The sequence below is a fragment of the Dipteris shenzhenensis genome, chromosome 11 (assembly GCF_047967505.1).
Source record: "Dipteris shenzhenensis isolate YYH24624 ecotype China chromosome 11, Dip_SZ_1.0, whole genome shotgun sequence".
Classification (NCBI taxonomy): Eukaryota; Viridiplantae; Streptophyta; class Polypodiopsida; order Gleicheniales; family Dipteridaceae; genus Dipteris; species Dipteris shenzhenensis.
In genome coordinates, this window is record NC_141606.1 from 30545957 (window position 1) to 30564343 (window position 18387).

The 18387-nt window shown below is 43.6% G+C and overlaps 1 protein-coding gene across 1 annotated transcript; it reads right to left on the reverse strand.

The window, feature by feature from the left end:
- Positions 1-15156: 15156 nt before the first annotated feature.
- On the reverse strand, positions 15157-18070 carry LOC147896888 (DNA repair metallo-beta-lactamase family protein). The gene is made up of 5 exons (XM_087381550.1): positions 17781-18070; positions 17582-17687; positions 17167-17357; positions 16809-17018; positions 15157-16728 (listed from the first exon to the last, which is right to left on the reverse strand). The coding sequence occupies exons 1-5, from the start codon at positions 17964-17966 to the stop codon at positions 15724-15726; spliced, it is 1698 nt and encodes a 565-aa protein (XP_087237676.1). The 5' UTR covers positions 17967-18070; the 3' UTR covers positions 15157-15723.
- Positions 18071-18387: the final 317 nt, after the last annotated feature.

An 18387-nucleotide genomic window follows, 5' to 3' on the forward strand; every position in this document is an offset into this window, starting at 1 on the left:
TCCTTCAACTAGGTCCTAGAGGTTTCAAACTGGTAGGTATCGACTACTATTGCTTAAATTTTGAGGCACGGGGGTTGAAGCCATGGGGTCATCTCATGGGATTGTGGCATCATTGAGGAAGGCTTAGCACAACAGGTGGACCTGGTGTAGATGGTCTAGCCTCTCTTCTGGGACAAGAGCTCAAATGGACAAGAGACCTAGAGATGGAGGGTCGAAGGGGATTTGAACCTTCACCATTGCACAAGGGGAGGCCATGGGTAGAGTGAGTTGATGTTGAGTGGAGGCCTATCCAAATGGGTTAGCAAATCCACTAACCATAAAAATGAGTTGCATACCACCGAATGGGTACGACTCTCTCCTACCACTTTGTAAGCGGATCTTTACATAAATTGTGAATGCTGTTAAGGATTGTTGCCACCTTAGTGGTGTGGCTACTTATGAGTTTTTCCAACTCTTGTAGTATCTTTGCATAATAGTGTGGGAGCTTGGGCATAGAGGGCTTAGGGAGTTTGCGGATCTGGGTTGCAATAAGGCATCACTCAGCCTTGAAAACATTGTGCTGGCATGTTGTTCAAACCTGGACAAAAAGGTTGAAGGTACAAATGGCACAATCATATACTAAAATTTTGAGTTGGATCAGCCCTAATATGCCCTAGTGGAGAGGCTATGAGGGAGCAGGGGGATTGAGCTAAATTTACTCAATCTATCACCAAGCCTTGTAGTGGATAGGTAAAAGATCGTGGTCAGGTAGTCGGTGCAATACTTGGGATATCAACACAACGTCGAGGATATCATGTCTTGGCAAATTGGGCTTAGCATAGAGAGTCTACTCGGGCGACATTCGGGTCCCCAATTCAAAACCATTCTCCACCAAAAATGGAACTTGAACTCCTGCCTTAGCAAAATTGGTGTGGTTTTGGGCTCCCACATCTTTATGTCACTCAGATTTTGATCGACCAACTGAATCTACCAATAAAAGGGCCTGTGCATTCACGACTTTAGCTACCTTAGATGTGCCTAAAGTGTTTCCATTACTGCAAGCTTCTACTTTGAGAACCTATCTATGAAGTTGTTTATGACAAACGATGCACACCGGTATTGCCTATAGCTAAATCGTCATTGTTTGGTGGCCTATCTTTGAGGGAGCTTGGGTGGGTGCTCACGGGGTATCGGGAGTAGCCAAATCAAAGATTAGAGTTGGGAATAGTTCTCTAGCTTCCCTTTAAGGTGAGCACTCTCCTAAGTTTGTTATTTTTGCCTCTTCTCTTGCTTGGTGGAGCCTGTGTCATTCTCCATTCATAGAGTTTCGACCTCCTCCTGGGTTGCCTAGAGAACCTTTAGAATAGATCTCGTCTTTTGAGTGTGCTCCAAAGCTAATTTTCAGTTGCAAATTTGCTACTACAAGGTTAATCTTCTCATTGAGAGAGCATTATCTACTCACTTCATGTTTTAGGTTGCAGCAATGATCCATCTACAACTCAATATGACTTTGGCCCAGTAGGGAATGGCTTTTCACCGACTCATCATACACAATTTTTCTGCTATCAAGCTGCTCCTGCAAGCTGTCTCGCTTGATGATGAGGTCAACTTGTGCTTGCCTCAAGCTCACCGTGTGTGCCTAAAAAATTGAGGTAGCTCCTCCCTGTACTGTGTTTGAAGCAACAAATTGTGATCCAATACCTAGGGAGGAAGCCAATGGTTAGCTAGGTAGTCTAGAGCCTAGGCGACATGAACCATATTCTCCCTATGTATTTGCCACTACAACTCGGTGGCATTCCACTCTAGATTATCATCCTACATCAGCATAGGATCGAGTGAAAATGGCTCAAGAGGGGGTAAGTTTTGAAGATCTACAAGAGGAGCATGAAGTGTAATGGTGCTGTTCGGAGTTGACACTATCACTTTGCCAATTTTTTGCTCTTGCTCGGGCTTCCTCTATTGCTCAGCCATCATCTCTTGTGGTTGCTCAATGTCGACCTTATCACCTATAGGGTCCTCTTTCCCATCTTGCTCAATGCCAACTTCACCTGTGGCCTTAGAATCCCTTGATTTAGATTACTCTTGGGAGGTTCCCTCACCATTGTTCCCCTCTGAAGTCTTCTGGCCTGACTTTGATTGTCCCTGGGAGGTGCCCTCACAGCTATTCTCCTCCACATTCTTTTGGTCACTATGGTCATATGCTCCTTGGAGCCATCTTCCTCAGAGTGCTACTCGCTATCCTTAGCTCCAGATGTTCTAGCTCCTCCAATTGGTACAAGAATGGAGTTTGGCCACAACACCTCACTGGATGTGAGTTTGTAGTGCAGTATTCACAAGTGGGGTCTCAGCTTGCAATGGTTTTAGCCTTTGTTGACAACATTTAACTATGATTCTAAGGTCTCTCAAAGATGGAAAACCAATCTACTACGTGGTCATCCTCTAATACTGTGACCAATCAAGCCACGTACCCCATGCTCTTCTTCAAGTTGATGAACTTTGAAAGAAATCTGCAAACTACTCAAAGGCCTTCATCAAACAACTTGCTAATCAGATACCTTGAGTGTGAAGAGAGTGGGAGAGAAGGAATAAGTCTCACTTGCAACTTTCTAACATACACAAAGGTGGAGACTGAAAACAGTTTTCCTCTTCTTAGTTGTGAAAGCCAAAAGAACTCTAAGTATAGAAGAATAGGTGAACCCTATATGTGGGTCTCAAACCAAACTCAGCTAACTAAGGTGGCATACTAACTGAGCCACTAACTAGAGTACATAAAGATAGCTGTCATCCACCTATTATTCATGGGCAGTTTACCAACCGCATTTGCAGCTAACAAGTCGGTGACATAAATGCACAACAGTCACCCTGGCATATCACGAGTGGAGCTCGATATCTCAACACTCCCCCTCGAGCTCAATCCCAATTCCTACACACCAAGCACGTCTCTGAACTTGCGCAACTTCTCTGCACCCAATGCCTTTGTGAATATGTCAGCTACCTGATCCTCTGTGCTGACATAAACTAGATCAATAAAACCTACTAGAACCTTCTCTTGCACATAGTGATAAAATGCACCTCAATGTGCTTTGTTCTAGCATGATAGATGGGATTATTTGCCAAGTGTATACTGCTCATGTTGTCACAATAAATGACAACTGGCACATTTGTAGACTGATGCATATCATAAAGTAGCTTATGCAACCAAGCTACCTCACATGCACCCATTGTTGCACCCCTATACTCAGCCTTTGTGCTCGACAAGGCAATTGTAGGCTGTTTCTTGCTGCTCCAAGTGACTGCAACACTCCCAAAAGAGAACATATATCCACTTGTAGATCATCTATCAAAAATACTACCAGCCCAATTAGCATCAGTGTATCCATGCAATTGTATCTAAACCCCAATCTCATAAAATAGTCCATACTATAATGTGGTCTTCACATACCTCAGTATGCATCTAGCTGCATCCAAATGTGGTTTCCTTGGAGCCTGCATAAACTAACTTACCAACCCAATAGCATAGCTTGGCCTGGTAATAGTCATATAAATCAAACTTCCTACTATGCATTTGTACATAGTAGGGTTTTTTGCTGCAGAGAATAACCAATAAAGATGCACTTCTCAGCTTTTGGATCCAACTTGGATCTCAACTCATCTCGCACATGAACATAAGCAATGCAACCTATAACATACTTTTTGGGTCAACTGGTTGTCTATTTGACATACTACTTGAAAAGGAGATGGCTTGAAGGTCTTAGATTTCACCCTCTTAGAAATTTCTTTAGATATAGTGTTTGCTTCTAAACCACCATCTATATTTTTATCACACCTACTATGGTATAGTTTTTTACTTTGATTGGTGATCATCATTGGTACTTCTACATCAACCACTAAAGTGTCAATGATAAGTATAGTGACTAAGGAGTCAATCTCTTTCAGCTGCTTGGATGATTCTTTAATTTGCTGAGTGAAGAAATCATGGCAGTACAGAGCTATCTACATAAATTTAGCAAATGACAAATAGATTTGCATATTCTTGAATATTTCCCATACTCGAGATAGCTCTGCACTAGAACTGATGAAGTGCTCAATTTCTGTGCACTTTCCATAGGCTTAAAGATTTGTAGTGAGACTGCTCGGCTGGTATCTCCATTACTAGTGCCTTGCCCTTCAAATCTTTGGTAATTTTAGTAGCAAATTTCTTTTGTGCCTTCCAATCGATATCTTTGTTTAAGGGACCCACATCTGTAGAGGTTGCAACTAAAACTTTCAGCCTGGTAGCCATTTGGGAATCAAAAAACATCTAGCAGCTTGAATAAAACTACACAGTACCCTAAATACAAGTCTTTCCTTTCCATTTTAGTTTTGGGAAGCTTCAAATGTTTAGTGCAAATTAGATAGTCAATCAGATATGGTTTTCACCATAGCGAAAACATTTGATCTTAGATGGATTTTCTTCTCCTTACCATTCTTAATCTTATCTTTCTACTTGGGGCATGGTGGTTTGCCACTCGGAGGCCAAGTATGAATAGTCTCTTAATTCACTGATATTTGGTAATTTTTGCCATTGAACCAAAATTTTGAGTCGTCATGCCCAAACTTGGTGTAGGTATTGTAGTTTTGTTTTACCTTTTCCTCTAAGTGTCCATTCCTTGAACACTTATTACACCACTTCTCATTACTGCTTGGTTTTTCCCAAATGCCCAATTCCTCCAGGGCCTTCTTTAGCAGTGCCTTTCTTTGCCAGTGCTTCTTCAATATCACTTTTGGCATCTTTCTTCTTTGTCTTGTATTTCAAGCTTCACTCTTTTCAAGAGAAATAGCTTGGTCTAGAAACTCTTCATAGGTCTTAGTCGGAATGGTGATTTTCAGTTTATGCAAGTCCACCTAGATGCACCCCATAATCAACAAGCTTGCATAGACTTATCATATGGTACCATAGTCAACTGATTGATAAGAGCTTGCATCCTAAGTATGAAGTCTTGGATGTAATTTTCTTTGTTCTATTTCAGATTGCTTAGCTTTGTGCAAACATATTCTTCGTTGATTTCCCATCTAAACCTTCATAGAAATGCTTATGACATAGCATACCAATTAGGAAAATAACTGGTTGAACCACCTCTTTGCATTTTTTATTAAAGTACATGGAAAAATAATCCATGTATTCTTCATTTGTCATAGCACAATTGATATGGCAAACCGGTAAGAAACTTTGAAGATGACTATATGGGTCTTCATCATCATCAATGCCTCTAAAATCCTTAAATTTTACCTTGATGTTGGAACTAGACTTGGACTTTTCTACTTGTTCCACAAGTGCTTCCTGTAAGAAAATAATACAACGTCTGTTCTCAACAGATAACAGGATCTCGTACACAAGAGAGAAAACCAGATAGTATGGAGAATCAAAAATTTGATTACTGTAGAACTGATACAATAGATGGCGCTGCCTCCCAACCGTGCACTCCCATGAAAGAAGCTTCAATGGCAAGCTGGAAATAGTAGAGGACGGAGGCTGGATGCTAAGGAATATGTCTTCAAATCCTATGATAGAGGTTACTCTATGCAGCATACCTGAAGCATGCTATCAATTCTTTTATGCCATTATTTGTAACAACCTACTAGAGTATTTCTTCATCACAACACCAATAAGCTTTACAGACAAGTGCATCTTCTATACAGTAGCTTCATGGTCCATAGAGACTTAGGCAGGGGGCAATTGCCCCTCAAGTTTTTTTTTTCCAGGCCATGAGAGGAAATAAGAAAGAGACCTTATCAATAGAGTCCTTAACAAAGAGGGCCACCTAGTTACCAAATTATGGCATTTCAACTGAGGTCTCTAAAAAAGATCTCAATTCTATAGTTGGGGAGGAGGCAATCTAGGATCATCAGGGGCACAAGGAGTTAGCAGACCTAATGGATGGAGTGCATTGTAGAATATTAGACTATCAACAAGGGGTGATGGCTAGACCATTTTTTATGATGGAGCTGGAGGAAGCTCCAAACGAGATGGAAAATGATTGTTCTCCAGGACCCAACCCTACAGAGTTTTACAAAGAGTTTTGGGATGTCATGGGCCATGACATGACAGTCATGACCAATGCAGCAATGGCAAGAGGATTTCTATCTGATGATGTAAATGCTAGTCTAGTCAAATTGTTTTTGAAAAGGAAATCTCAGATTAAGATTGGTGATTGGCGTCGCATAACAATGCTGAACAAAGCTTACAAGCTGATCATTAAGGCCATGGCAATCAGGAATAGAGAAGTCTATAGTGAAATCATGGATCAGGAGCAGAGCCAATACGTCAAGGGTCACCAGGACATCTCTGCACCATGCTGCCATCAACACATGTCAGAAAGTAATCCTCTTTGGATTCAATCTAGACAAGGCTTACGATAGAGTGAGGTGGGATTTTATCCTTGCCATGATAGATAGACTAAGCTTTGGGATACGTTTCATAAGGATGGTTTCTCTTTTTGGCAATGCCTCAACAATTTTGTGCCTCAACGAAGGGGACATGGGTACATATTCCCTTAAGCGCTTGATTGCCAAGGCTGCCCATTAGCCCTCCTTTTGTTTGCCATCTACACGGTCCCATTGATCCTCTAGATCAAGGTCTCTACCTCACAAGGGAGGATCAAGGTGGTCACACTCCCCTCTCAAGGGCTCAGCTAATCTCTTAATGGTTCATCATCGACACAGTGGCCTTCTCAATGGTAGAAGAGCAAAGCGTAGCCAACCTAATGGAAGTGATGAACAGGTTTTGCAGAGCTTTTGGCTCCCAATGAAATCTCACTAAGACCTTCACGTGGAGAATGGGGCTCGGAAACCCCCATCCCCCTCGGATTGGCTGAGTGCTGTGCCAGAGGTGAAGTGGATAGATATTTAGGAGCTCCGTTAGGGATCTGAGTAATTGTTAAGCAGAGATTCAAGTGGTTCATGTAGAGGATCAAGGCAAAACTCAAGGCCTAGCGTGGTCTCCACTTAAGCTCGAATGCAAGAATCTTGGTAATTCAACATGTGCTATCGGCTACAACAACCTACTTGGCGACTATCTATAAGTGCTCCAACTCTAATTGCGCTGAGTTTGAGTGCTTGGTGCGTGCCTTCTTATGGGTAGAGGGGTAAGAGAAAATATAATCACATTCCCTGGGAGCCCCTCAAAATTCCAAGGTGCCAAGGTAGGCGAGGAATCCTAGACATGGGGTTGTGGAATCAGGCCCTAATTAGTAAACAACTACCTCGCTTGTTTCATGGCCTCTCCCCCTGGGTTGAAATCATGAAGGATTTCATCAAGAAGGGCAGAGGACAGGGTGTGGGTTCATGGATGGAGCTTTCTTGGTACAATCGGCTAATGTCAGGTTTCCCTCTTAAGGTGGTTGGCTCAAATCTAGTTGCACGGCTTGTGGTGGCAGCATGGAAGGAAGGGTTAATGTCCTCTCGTGGAAAGGCCACAAGGGCCTTAGGGGTGACTCAAACCTCCTATAGTCGATTTGGTAGAGTAAATCCTTTCGTGATGAACCATTTGGATTTCATGATGTGGGCAAAGCTAGTAGTCTCTATTGCAAAGGCGTGAGGAGGTGGTTGGATCTCTGGGATGAAAATACTGCTAGCTGGATCATAGTAGATCATCTTGAAGAGCAAATGCCTTTGAGTCCAAGAGAGAAGGACCTCCTTCAAGCTATTCTGGATTGTATTCTTGAAGGGTGGCCAACAAACAAGACTGCCTCATCTCAATGGAAAGAGGATCAATGGGTCCTGGGAAAGATTTAGCTTTAAAAATTTCGACCAAGGTTTTGTACCGTCGTTTCCTACCAAAAGTTAAAATCCCCTTCGAAGTCAATTAAAAATGGGGGCTCAGAAGGGGCCAGGTGAGGTGGTGCCAGAGGTTGAAGACCATGTGGAAGATTTGTGTGACAAGTAAGGCTCTGATCAACCCAAAGGTCCAAACGAAAAATGGACGCCCAAACAGCCTGAGATTCCAAAGCAGGCGGAAACAAAAATCGCATAGCCACTCGGATTAAATCAAAACGGGCAGTCTCTTTGGTACCTAAAGCCAATGCTGCGCCTGACATACAAATAAAAAATGCTTTCGAAGTGTTGGCTGAACCTGTGTGTGAACCGAGTCCTTAGATCGTTCCTAAGATGGAACAGGGTGATGATTGGGACAAGGAGTTTGAAGATGAAGTAATAAAGAGTGATGATATGCTCACGAAGGACTTAGATGACTCTGAAGAAGATCTCCCTCTTGCTCTTCAGCCAGATAAAGACTTAGTAGTTAAGGGCAAACCTATTATTATAGATCATAGCAAGAGAAGATTGTCTACAGCCAAAGGTCCTGCAGCTCATGCAAGTAGCCCAAACCCCAGGGCCAAAAAGGGGCAGAAGAAGAATGGTAAGTAAACCCATTTCCTTTCTGACATTGAATGTTCGAGGTCTCACAGACCCTAGCAGGGCAGGTATGCTGGCCACTTGGTTGAGAGATAACTTTATCTCTTCAACTTTCCTAGCTCTACAAGAAATCAAAACCACAGGTCAAGCTTTTAATGCTCGACTCAAGATTGTGGACAAGAGGAGAACATGGTTTTACACAGCACATGAGGAAGGCAAAGGAGGGTGTGCAATCGGAATTTTGTCGCACTACTCTCACAATGTTTTAGATGTGATCGTTGACACTGACAATCGGTGGATTCTTTTGAAGTGCCTACTCAAGGGCATTTCCTTCTCGTTAGTTTCGGTTTATGCTCCTACTAGCTGTCGTGAGAGGTGCACCACTTGGCAGTTTCTTTCCAACTTGAGAGAGGATGTTGTGCTCCTAGGAGACTTCAATATGGTCGAATCAAGCAATGACAGGTGGCTGGGGAAAGGGAACATTTTAAGAGGATCTGAACTACGCTCTTGGAGTGATCTCAAGTATTCTATGCACTTGGTGGACAACAATTGGGGATCAGGCGAATTCAGGTGGTCCAATCGGCAAACTGGGGACACAAGAAGAGAGGCTCGCTTAGACAGGAGAGCCGGTTCGTTGAGGGTCAGCACGACATCTCTAGACCATGCCATCAACGCATGTCAGAAGGTAATCCTCTTTGGCTTCGATCTAGACAAGGCTTACGACGATAGAGTGATGTGGGATTTTATCCTTGCCATGATAGATAGACTAAGCTTTGGGATACATTTCATAAGGATGGTTTCTCCTCTTTTCAGCAACGCCTCAACAATTTTGTGCCTCAACGGAGGGGACATGAGTACATATTCCCTTAAGCGCTTGATCGCTAAGGCTGCCCATTAGCCCCCCTTTTGTTTGCCATCTACACGGTCCCATTGATCCTCTAGATCAAGGGCTCTCCCTCACAGGGGAGGATTAAGGCGGTCACACTCCCCTCTCAGGGGCTTAACTAATCTCGTAAGTGTTCATCAACGACATAGTGGCCTTCTCAATGGCGGAAGAGCAAAGCATAGCCAACCTAATGGAAGTGATGAACAGGTTTTGCAGAGCTTTTGGTTCCCAATTCAATCTCACTAAGACCTTCACCTTGAGAATGGGACTCGGAAAGCCCCATCCCCCCCGGATTGGCTGAGTGCCCTTCAAGTCCAGGACGATCGTGACAAGAGGTGAAGTGGACATATTTTTAGGAGCTCTATTGGGGATCCGAGTAATTGTCTATAAGTGCTCTAATTGGGCTAAGTTTGAGTGCCTGGTGTGTGCCTTCTTATGGGTATAGGGGTAAGAAAAAGTATCATCACATTCCCTCGAAGCCCCTTAAAATTCCAAAGTGCTAAGGCAGGCTAGGAATCCTAGACATGGGGCTGCGGAATCAGGCCCTAATCTGATAAACGGCTACCTTGCTTGTTTCATGGCCTCTCTCCCTAGGTTGAAATCATGAAGGATTTCATCAAGAAGGGCAGAGGGCAGGGTGTGGACTCATGGATGGAGCTTTCTTGGTACAATCGGCTAATGTCAAGTTTCCCTCTTAAGGTGGTTGGCTCAAATCTGGTTGCACGGCTCGTGGTGGCAGCATGGAAGGAAGGGGTTAATATCCTCTCGTGGAAAGGCCGCAAGGTCCTTAGGGATGACTCAAACCTCCTAGAGTCGATTCGGTAGAATAAATCCTTTTGTGATGAACCACTTGGATTTCATGATGTGAGCAAGGCTAGAAGTCTCTATCGCAAAGGCGTGAGGAGGTGGTTGGATCTCTGGGATGGAAATACTGCTAACTAGATCACAGTATATCATCTTGAAGAGCAGATGCCTTTGAGTCCAAGAGAGAAGGACCGCCTTTAAGCTGTTCTAGATTGTATTCCTGAAGGGTGGCCAAGAAATAAGACTGCCTCATCTCAATGGAAAGAGGATCAATGGGTCTTGGGAAAGATTCGCCTTTAAAAAATTTCGACCAAGGTTTTGTACCGTCACTTCCTACCAAAGTTAAAATCCCCTTCAACGTCAATTGAAATTGGGGTCTAAGAAGGGGCTAGGCGAGGTGGTGCCAAAGGTTGAAGACCATCTGGAAGAGTTTTGTGACAAGTAAGGCTCAATTCCTACTGGGGAAGGTGTTGCATCAATGGTTGCCCGTATGAGGTAAACTGTCGAAACACTTTCCTGTCTCCCCGATGTGCCCTCTGTGCAATAAATCTTTCAAATTTGTCAGTCACATCTTTTATGGCTCTGCCTAGTTTCCAAGAATTTTGGTAAAAGGTGGAGAGGGCAATGCAAGAATCAAGGATCGTGGCGAAATTCTTCCTCGACGCAAACTGGAGGATGGTCTCGCTTGGGGAAGACTCTCGTCTTTCGTCAACCCTAGTTGCCTATTGGACTTACATCCACGCACGGTCGTTTTGATTATGACAAGTAGCCTAGGGAGAAGTTTGGATTTTTTGTGTTTTCCTTGAGCCACTTGTCAAAGTCCTAGGTGTTGATTTCACTCAAATCTAATGGTGTGAATTTTAGCTTAATTTTACCTTTTAAAGATGTAATGGTCCCAAATATGCTATATTTTTTTGTGTTGCTTTTTTCGCTCTTAGCGAATATTTTCATCATTGTAAATGAATACAGAATTCACCTGAGTTTGGTTGGACTTGTGACGTAACGGAGCGCTCTATTAATTGGCAGCCACTTTGGAACATCTTATCCTATTTTGAAGATCCTGATGCCAAAGTCATAGCCTTGTCAGCCACCAATCCATTCATCTGCGAGATTTGCAGCAAAGGGTTTCAACGAGATCAGAACCTGCAATTCATAGGCACAGCCACAACCCACCTTCGAAGCTTTGGCAAAGAACTTGCAAAGAAATACATAAGAAAGTGTTTATCCACTACTTGTGTTCACCATGACCCCTCCAGAGCTCTCGAAAATCTGGAATCAAGAAGCACTTTTGCCGGAAGCACGGAGAGAATTGCTCAAAGCGTTGTGCAGTGCAGTTAGATTGGAAAGCTCATTCGAAAACCTACGGCACTCGTGAATATCGGTGTGATTGTGCCTCTTTCTAGCTCTTACACCATACGCTCTCATTTCCACGACGAGCCACTGCAACAATGTGAAATTTGGAACAAAAAGCATCAGCAGGATGGATAAGCAAGTAGCCGTGCCACGCACCGATTGCTGGCAAACGTTCAGAAATTGTACTTTAGCAATGGGATTCAACAAGGTCCTACTTAGCTTGATTTTTGCAGAGCTCCGTAGGTCTTCCTCGCTTGATCTTTGTCCTCCCCCTCTTGCCCATCTTCTTCTTCTTGCTCCCTTGGACCGTCCGCCTCTACCACCTCCGCGTCGTTCTCCCCTTCATCTTCCTCTGGACTGGCCCCTCTAAGCTCCTCCTCCTTTGTTGGGACGCTAATTCAGCCCCTGGCTTTCTCTACTTCATTGCTCTGAACATATAAACATTGAGGATTCCACAACAACAATGAACTGCTAGAAAGCATTAAAAGGATGTTTTTCCTCATCAGCAACAGCATGCTTAGGCTTAAGGCTATGAGCTTGAATTGGAAATAGCACAACACAGCTATGTAGATGGCCGAGCTTGAGAGCTTCCATGGCTTCATCCTCTTCCTTGCTATTCTTTGTGGCCTTGCGTTTGCTTACCATTTTGCTCTCAACTCTCAGATTTCCATACAATCCAAGTTGGGTTGAGAAAAAGGAGTCCCGAAGTAAGGGCAAACCATACACTAGCCCAAAATTGAACGTGTTATAGTTTAGTTAATTATTAACAATTAATGATGAAAACTAGCCCAAGGGTTAGAATAATGTGTTGTTTAAAATTGATCTCTAAAACCAACCCGGTCGTGTTATTATAGTAGTTCATGCCCTTTTTTTTTCGTGCATGTTGGATGAGTAGATGGAATTGTACACCTTAGATTTATGGCTGGGAAACCTGACCTTGCAATCAGGCAAAGGAGCTTTGAGCATTGTAAGCCCTAGGCCCGGTCAGACGATGAAGACGAAGAAGCAAGAGATGGGCAGCTAGCAATTTAGTATTGACAGATAGAAGAAGTTTCACGCTCACAAGATGCTAATTCTCACATTATGATTTTCAAGGCACTATGTGCCACAACTGTCTAAGTTTACAAAAGGAACGTGAAAGAAGTATCCAATCTAGCAAAATCAACCTTGAAGAATTTATGGTAAAATCTACAAACTCTTCCTAGAGTTATATTGTAGCCAAAACCTAGAGAGATAATAAGTCAACCTCTGGAATTTTTTGGGTTGAGCAGTTCCAGATTTCCCATCAAAAGAAGCCCATCTACTTTGCATAGGATACATTAGGTGATTGTCTAAACTGGCATTAGTTTGAATTGCTTGAGCAGAGCTCCTTGAGCCCGTAAAGTTTGGGAATCATCATCGAAATGAACAATGTTCTTGACAATGCTAGATGGCTTCCTTGATGTGTCATAGAGTTTTGTGAATAGCTTCTCGCAGGGGGGTAACTGATCCTTTGCAAACCTTGGCACTATCTATTTTGCGAGACAATAGCAAGACTTCAAGAGAGGAATCAGGCCCTTCCCATATAAACTAAACCAATTGTGTGCACTCTACAACCCAATGCCAAGAGAACAACAATAGCTCCAAAAATCAACAATGAATTGGCCCCAAAAAGGAATCCTTCTAGCCAGGTCTTTTTTTAAGTTTAATAGCAAATGTATCCTCCAAGTTTTGGCTTTGAATCCAATGATCCACCTACTAATTAATTTATAAATTATTAATAAAAGATAGGTTTTGCAAGTCCTCTACCAAATTTGAATTTCAGCACCTTCATGTGCTTTGCTTGTTTTCTATTTGTGGGCGTATGTTAACATGGGAGTCATTAGAAAGATGTGGCCTTTACAACCAATATGCAAAAATACAATTACATATGCTGACCTCCAGTATCTTATCCATTTGCAAGACTTATTCTCTGCACTTTTATTCTCGACGCTTGTACTCTCGATGCTCAAGGTAGGGCCTGTTCCCTCAAATTATAACTCTTTGGGGAAGGAAGCACACTGCCTCCCTGCCCACACTGTGTGCTTACAATAGTTATATATTTATATATTATCATACAAATATTTACAATTACTCTTCCATTCAAAATTGCTTGTTTTCAATCTAAATTTTTACAACATTCCTCTCTTTTGATGCATGTTCTCGATGCATGCAAGATTTAAATATATTGACACCTTTTGAGCTCCTAATTGCTCCTCGCTCCATTTCTAATAATTAATCGTGCACGCGTCTCCCCTCATTCTCGATTAGCATATTCTATTGGCCAATTAACCTATTAATTTGCATGGCCCTACTTTCTTCTTCTGTTGTCCTCCTCCGCTCCCCCCCTGCTCTTGCTTCCTCCTTCCTCCTTCCCACTCCTCCTTCCACCCCTCCTTCGCTCTCTCCTTCTCCCCACTCCTCTCCATCCTCCTTCCTTCTTCCCACTCCTCTGCTCCTAGCTTCCTCCTTCCCACTCCTCTCTTTCCCTCCTCCCATTCTTCCTTCTTGTATTGGGAGGGCTTCACAGCCCCCTTCCTCTTATAAGGCACGGTACAAAAGTTTCTCGATTCGGAAGAGTCTCAAAGAAGCCACTAACAACACAATTAACACCCCCGAAACAAACATATACCTTAGGACCTTAGGTTAATTACCATTTGCGACCCTTGAAACACACACAAATTAATTACTACCCCCCTTCTACCACCGAGGGGGCCCTATTGATATGATTGTAATCCATGTGACTACAATGAGGATCAGTTATGAGCTCTTGTGAACATCGCCTTATTCATGTATTTGTTGGGCTTCAACTCACAAAACACACAAACAATATGGACATCACCAAGTCAATATTTAATCACCACCCTTAATATTTGCAAAGGGGATCGAGTTTTAACAAACCCAATTATGTCTTATGTCCACATTTTCTCATTTGCTTTTTTCCTTCAAAATTTTGATTAAATGCAAGATTCAAGTTCAATTTCAAGTTAAATAGTTACATGCTCCACGACTAAAAGGATGCTTGCTACAAAACTAGTTTGCTATGTGGGAGTTCCATAGTAGTCTAGTGTTCAAAAAAGATAAGGGTGCCAAGTTCAAAGAGACACCTATCTCTCTTTAGGTTAAGGGTATTCTTAGGGATCTTGGATGGATCCTATCTCATAGGTTAAGGGTATTCTTAGGGATCTTGGATGGATCCTATCTCATAGGTACCCTATTGTCAGTAGAAATCTCCTTGTAATAGGTTCATAACCTCTTTTGCTACTTGCAACATAAGCAAAGGACATGTGGCCCAATTTTGCTTTGTTAAATTTTGTATATGGCCTTTCCTTTGACCAACCCCATCATTTTGTATATGGACTTTTGGATTTGGGGAAAAAAAAGAGTGGGTATAGGGAGGTCAAAAAGATGTGTTCTCATACATTGACATTTGGATCTCACACTAGAAGATGTGAAACTATAGGAACTAAGAATTCCAAGATCATTAAGCACTCTTCCTTCTTCTCTTAATTTTTGTCTTGATTAATGAGTCTAACCTATGAATCGTCTTGATTAATGAGTCTAACCAATGAATCGTCTTGATTATTGAGTTTAACCAATGAAAAGGTATGTATGAAATGTCTTAGGAAAGAAGGAGAATGAATAATTCCCCATATAAGGCTTGATATTGGAATTTTACATGAATCCTGCTCGCGAGATGTCTCGAGAAGGGGCAATCTCCGCGAAATCTATGTTTCTGTGCTCTGTTATTTTCAGCTCAAACCATATTCTTTGCATAGAGCCTAGAAATCTGGTTTCTTCCTTTTGAGCGCAAAGCACAATTCTTTGCATAGTAGCAACTGGGTAGACCTCGGAAATCTGTGTTTCAGTGCTGTTCTTTTGAGCTCAAAGCACAAATTCTTTTCATAGCATCCACTGTGAGTAGAGTGGAAATCGGAGTTTCTCTGCTGTTCTTTTGAGCTTAAAGCACAATTCCTTGCATAGTGGCTCCTCAGGACCTGGAAATCGGTATTTCTGTGCTCTTCCTCTGAGCTCAATGCACAATTCCTTGCATACTATTTGTGTTTCTGTGCTGTTCTTTTGAGCTCAAACAGCATAATTCCTTGCATACTAGCTACTGTTTCTGTGCTGTTCCTTTGAAGTCCAAGCACAATTCCTTGCTTAGTAGCTACTGAGTAGACCCTAGAATCGTGTTTCTGTGCTGTTCTTTTGACCTCAAGCAGAAACTTAGAACCTGCATCTCTCATCTCCCGATCAAGCTCGAGAAGAGATGGCATAGACCTGGGAAAAACTTAGAACCTGGATCTCTTGATCTCCCGATCAAGCTCGAGAAGAGATGGCAGAGGCCTGGGAACAGCCATGTTCAATGACCTGTAGAGTCTCCTAGCGGTTTCCCCGAAGCCACAATTCTTCGTGGAATAGCTACTCTGGAGAGGAGAACTCTGTTTCTGTCCAGGAAAACCGAGTCTGTGTGACGGAGAACAACCCACCTTTCTGCACTCCAAATTGCCTGGACTCTGCTCTTCACTAAGATCATCTTCATCTTCATCTTCAACAGCAGGATACTGAGGTTTCACAGCCACAGCATCTTGAATTGGAATTGGATCATGCAATGGATGGTTGTTCATCGGAGCAATTTCCCTAGACTTCGCTGTATCTTCGCCCTCGGATAGACATTCCTCATCAGAGTTGAAAGAAACAGGAGGAGACGGAGCCAGCCCTGCTACTGCCATCCCAAACAGAGGAATGTTTCTGTTGGGTGATGAGAGCGAATCTGAGACAGGCTCATCTCCTTTTGCTGAAGCAGAGAATTCTTCATCAGCCTGCCAAATGGCATCTTCTCTAATCTCTCCAGCGGAACTTTTCTCCTCCGCTGTGATGAATTCACTCCGCATCGCTCCACAAGTCTGAGAACATTTCAGAGATCGCACATAGCTCAGCTCGGTTGCCTTGCACTGAGGAGTTGTGGACACCACGTGCCTCGGACGAAGCTTCTCCAAAAATGCCTCCAATTCTTCTTGCGAGGAATGCATAGAGTAGCATACATGCCAAATACCGAATGGATCTCTCTCTGCTTCAGTCGGCACCGACTTGGCCCTTCTACGAGTGATCGAGGGTGCTTTCTGATAGATCTTTTCCAGAAGCAGCAAGCCAGATCCTACGCCCTCTAGCCTCTCCCCGTATGTGTACCATTGGGCAGAGGGACGAATGAAGAGTGGCTCGTGTTGACCCTTCTCATGAGCCGCAGCGAACTTCTGCCTTGCCCTCTCGTAGAGTTTTGGGAACCCTTCGCAGACCTGCGGAAGCAAATTTTGTCAAAGCACTTTTCTCTAATTAAAACTAAACTCGAGATTTTCGATGAGGGGGAACTACCTACATGAAAACGGGTGGATTCAGGGTCGTCCGTAATCAGATCAGGCGCAACCAATGCAAGAGTGCTGTAGAAATCGGCGAGACTCTGCTTGTCCACATAAATCTTCATTCCAAACGTGCAGGAGAGACTGATTAGAAGCGTCTCCTGTCCCAACAGATCACAAGCGAGGTATACAATGGGTGCATCTGGATGATTCCATATGCATTGCTTTACCTGCAAATCACAAGTGCCAAATCAAGATTGCCGTCAAAAGATGCATCCGTGCAAGCGAAAACCTGTTAAGATGCTTCGGGAACCAACGGGGATTCAGAGAGATTAGAAGGCTTGAGTGATGGTACGAGTTTGATAGCTTCATCTTAACCTGTTTGATAGCTTCTTCCCTGAGTGGCATCCGAATTGCTTCCTTTCCAAATGTGCAGTCCAAGAACAAACAATCCAAGGAACCGCCGAACAACCTGCGCGGAAGCCTGGAATAGCATTCCGGCGTAAGCCGGCAATCCCCCGTATGCAAGACTCTGCCGAAATCTCCCTCGAATAGGAACATAACAGCACCTGCAGATTGTAAGGAAAAGCAAGTTCAGTCAATCGAAGCATGCAAAACGCGAATGAGATCGAGCACAATTATTTGGGAAACCGATGGGACTCATCTCCGAAACTTGTTCGCATGGATTCCACGCAACCTACAACTAATCTGCACGAAATGTGCGACAAATATGAGATTCCATTGCAAAACTACCCCAACCGACGCGGCAGGCTCCTTGATTCTGAGAGCCCACCTGGGCAATGGTTGGCATCGTAGGCGGTGACGGTGAAGGAAGCATCCTCGGAGTGGACGAGCAAGGGCTCCTCGACGTCGAAGACAACGAAATGATGCTTGTGCATCTGAGGAAGCGAAACAGGGATGAGAGATCCGTTAGAGATGTGAAAGCAGCAAGAAGAAGCAGAGCGAAATGGAGAGGAAGCGTTGCGAAATACCTGGGGATGGCGGAGGAGGACAAGGCGAGCAGTGAGGGGGGAACAGTAGATGGGGAAGGAGGAATGGGAGGAGAGGCCACGGGTGTGATCGAGGTGGGAGTGGGAGAGGAAATGGAGGCGTTTACGGGAGGAGGAAGGGGAGAAGGAATCGACAGAGAAGGGGAAACTGAGGAGGTCGAGCTCCATAGAGCTGTGGCAGCTATGGCGTTGGCTATGGCGATGGAAAAGCTTGAAGGCAAGCTCGGCTATGGCAGAAGGGAAGCTTTTTGGCTATGGCGAAGAGAAGACGAAGAAGATGAAGAAGAAGATGATGATGATGATGATGATGATGATGAAACGTAACGAAGAAGCTCACATTTAAAAGCTGGTGGGAAATCTGAATTTTTGAAAAAATGGCGGTAGTGTGTCTTTGAAGCTACTGCCTCTTGCCTCGCGCATTTGCGACCTCACTACTTGCAGCAGTTGGTCATTTGCATCATCCGACCCAGTAGGTTGCTTTTACCTTGAAACTTCCAACAACCTGGCCATTCACGAGTTGGTCATTTGCGTCATTCGACCCAGTAGGTCGCTTTTACCTCGAAACTTCCAACCTGGCCATACATGTCCA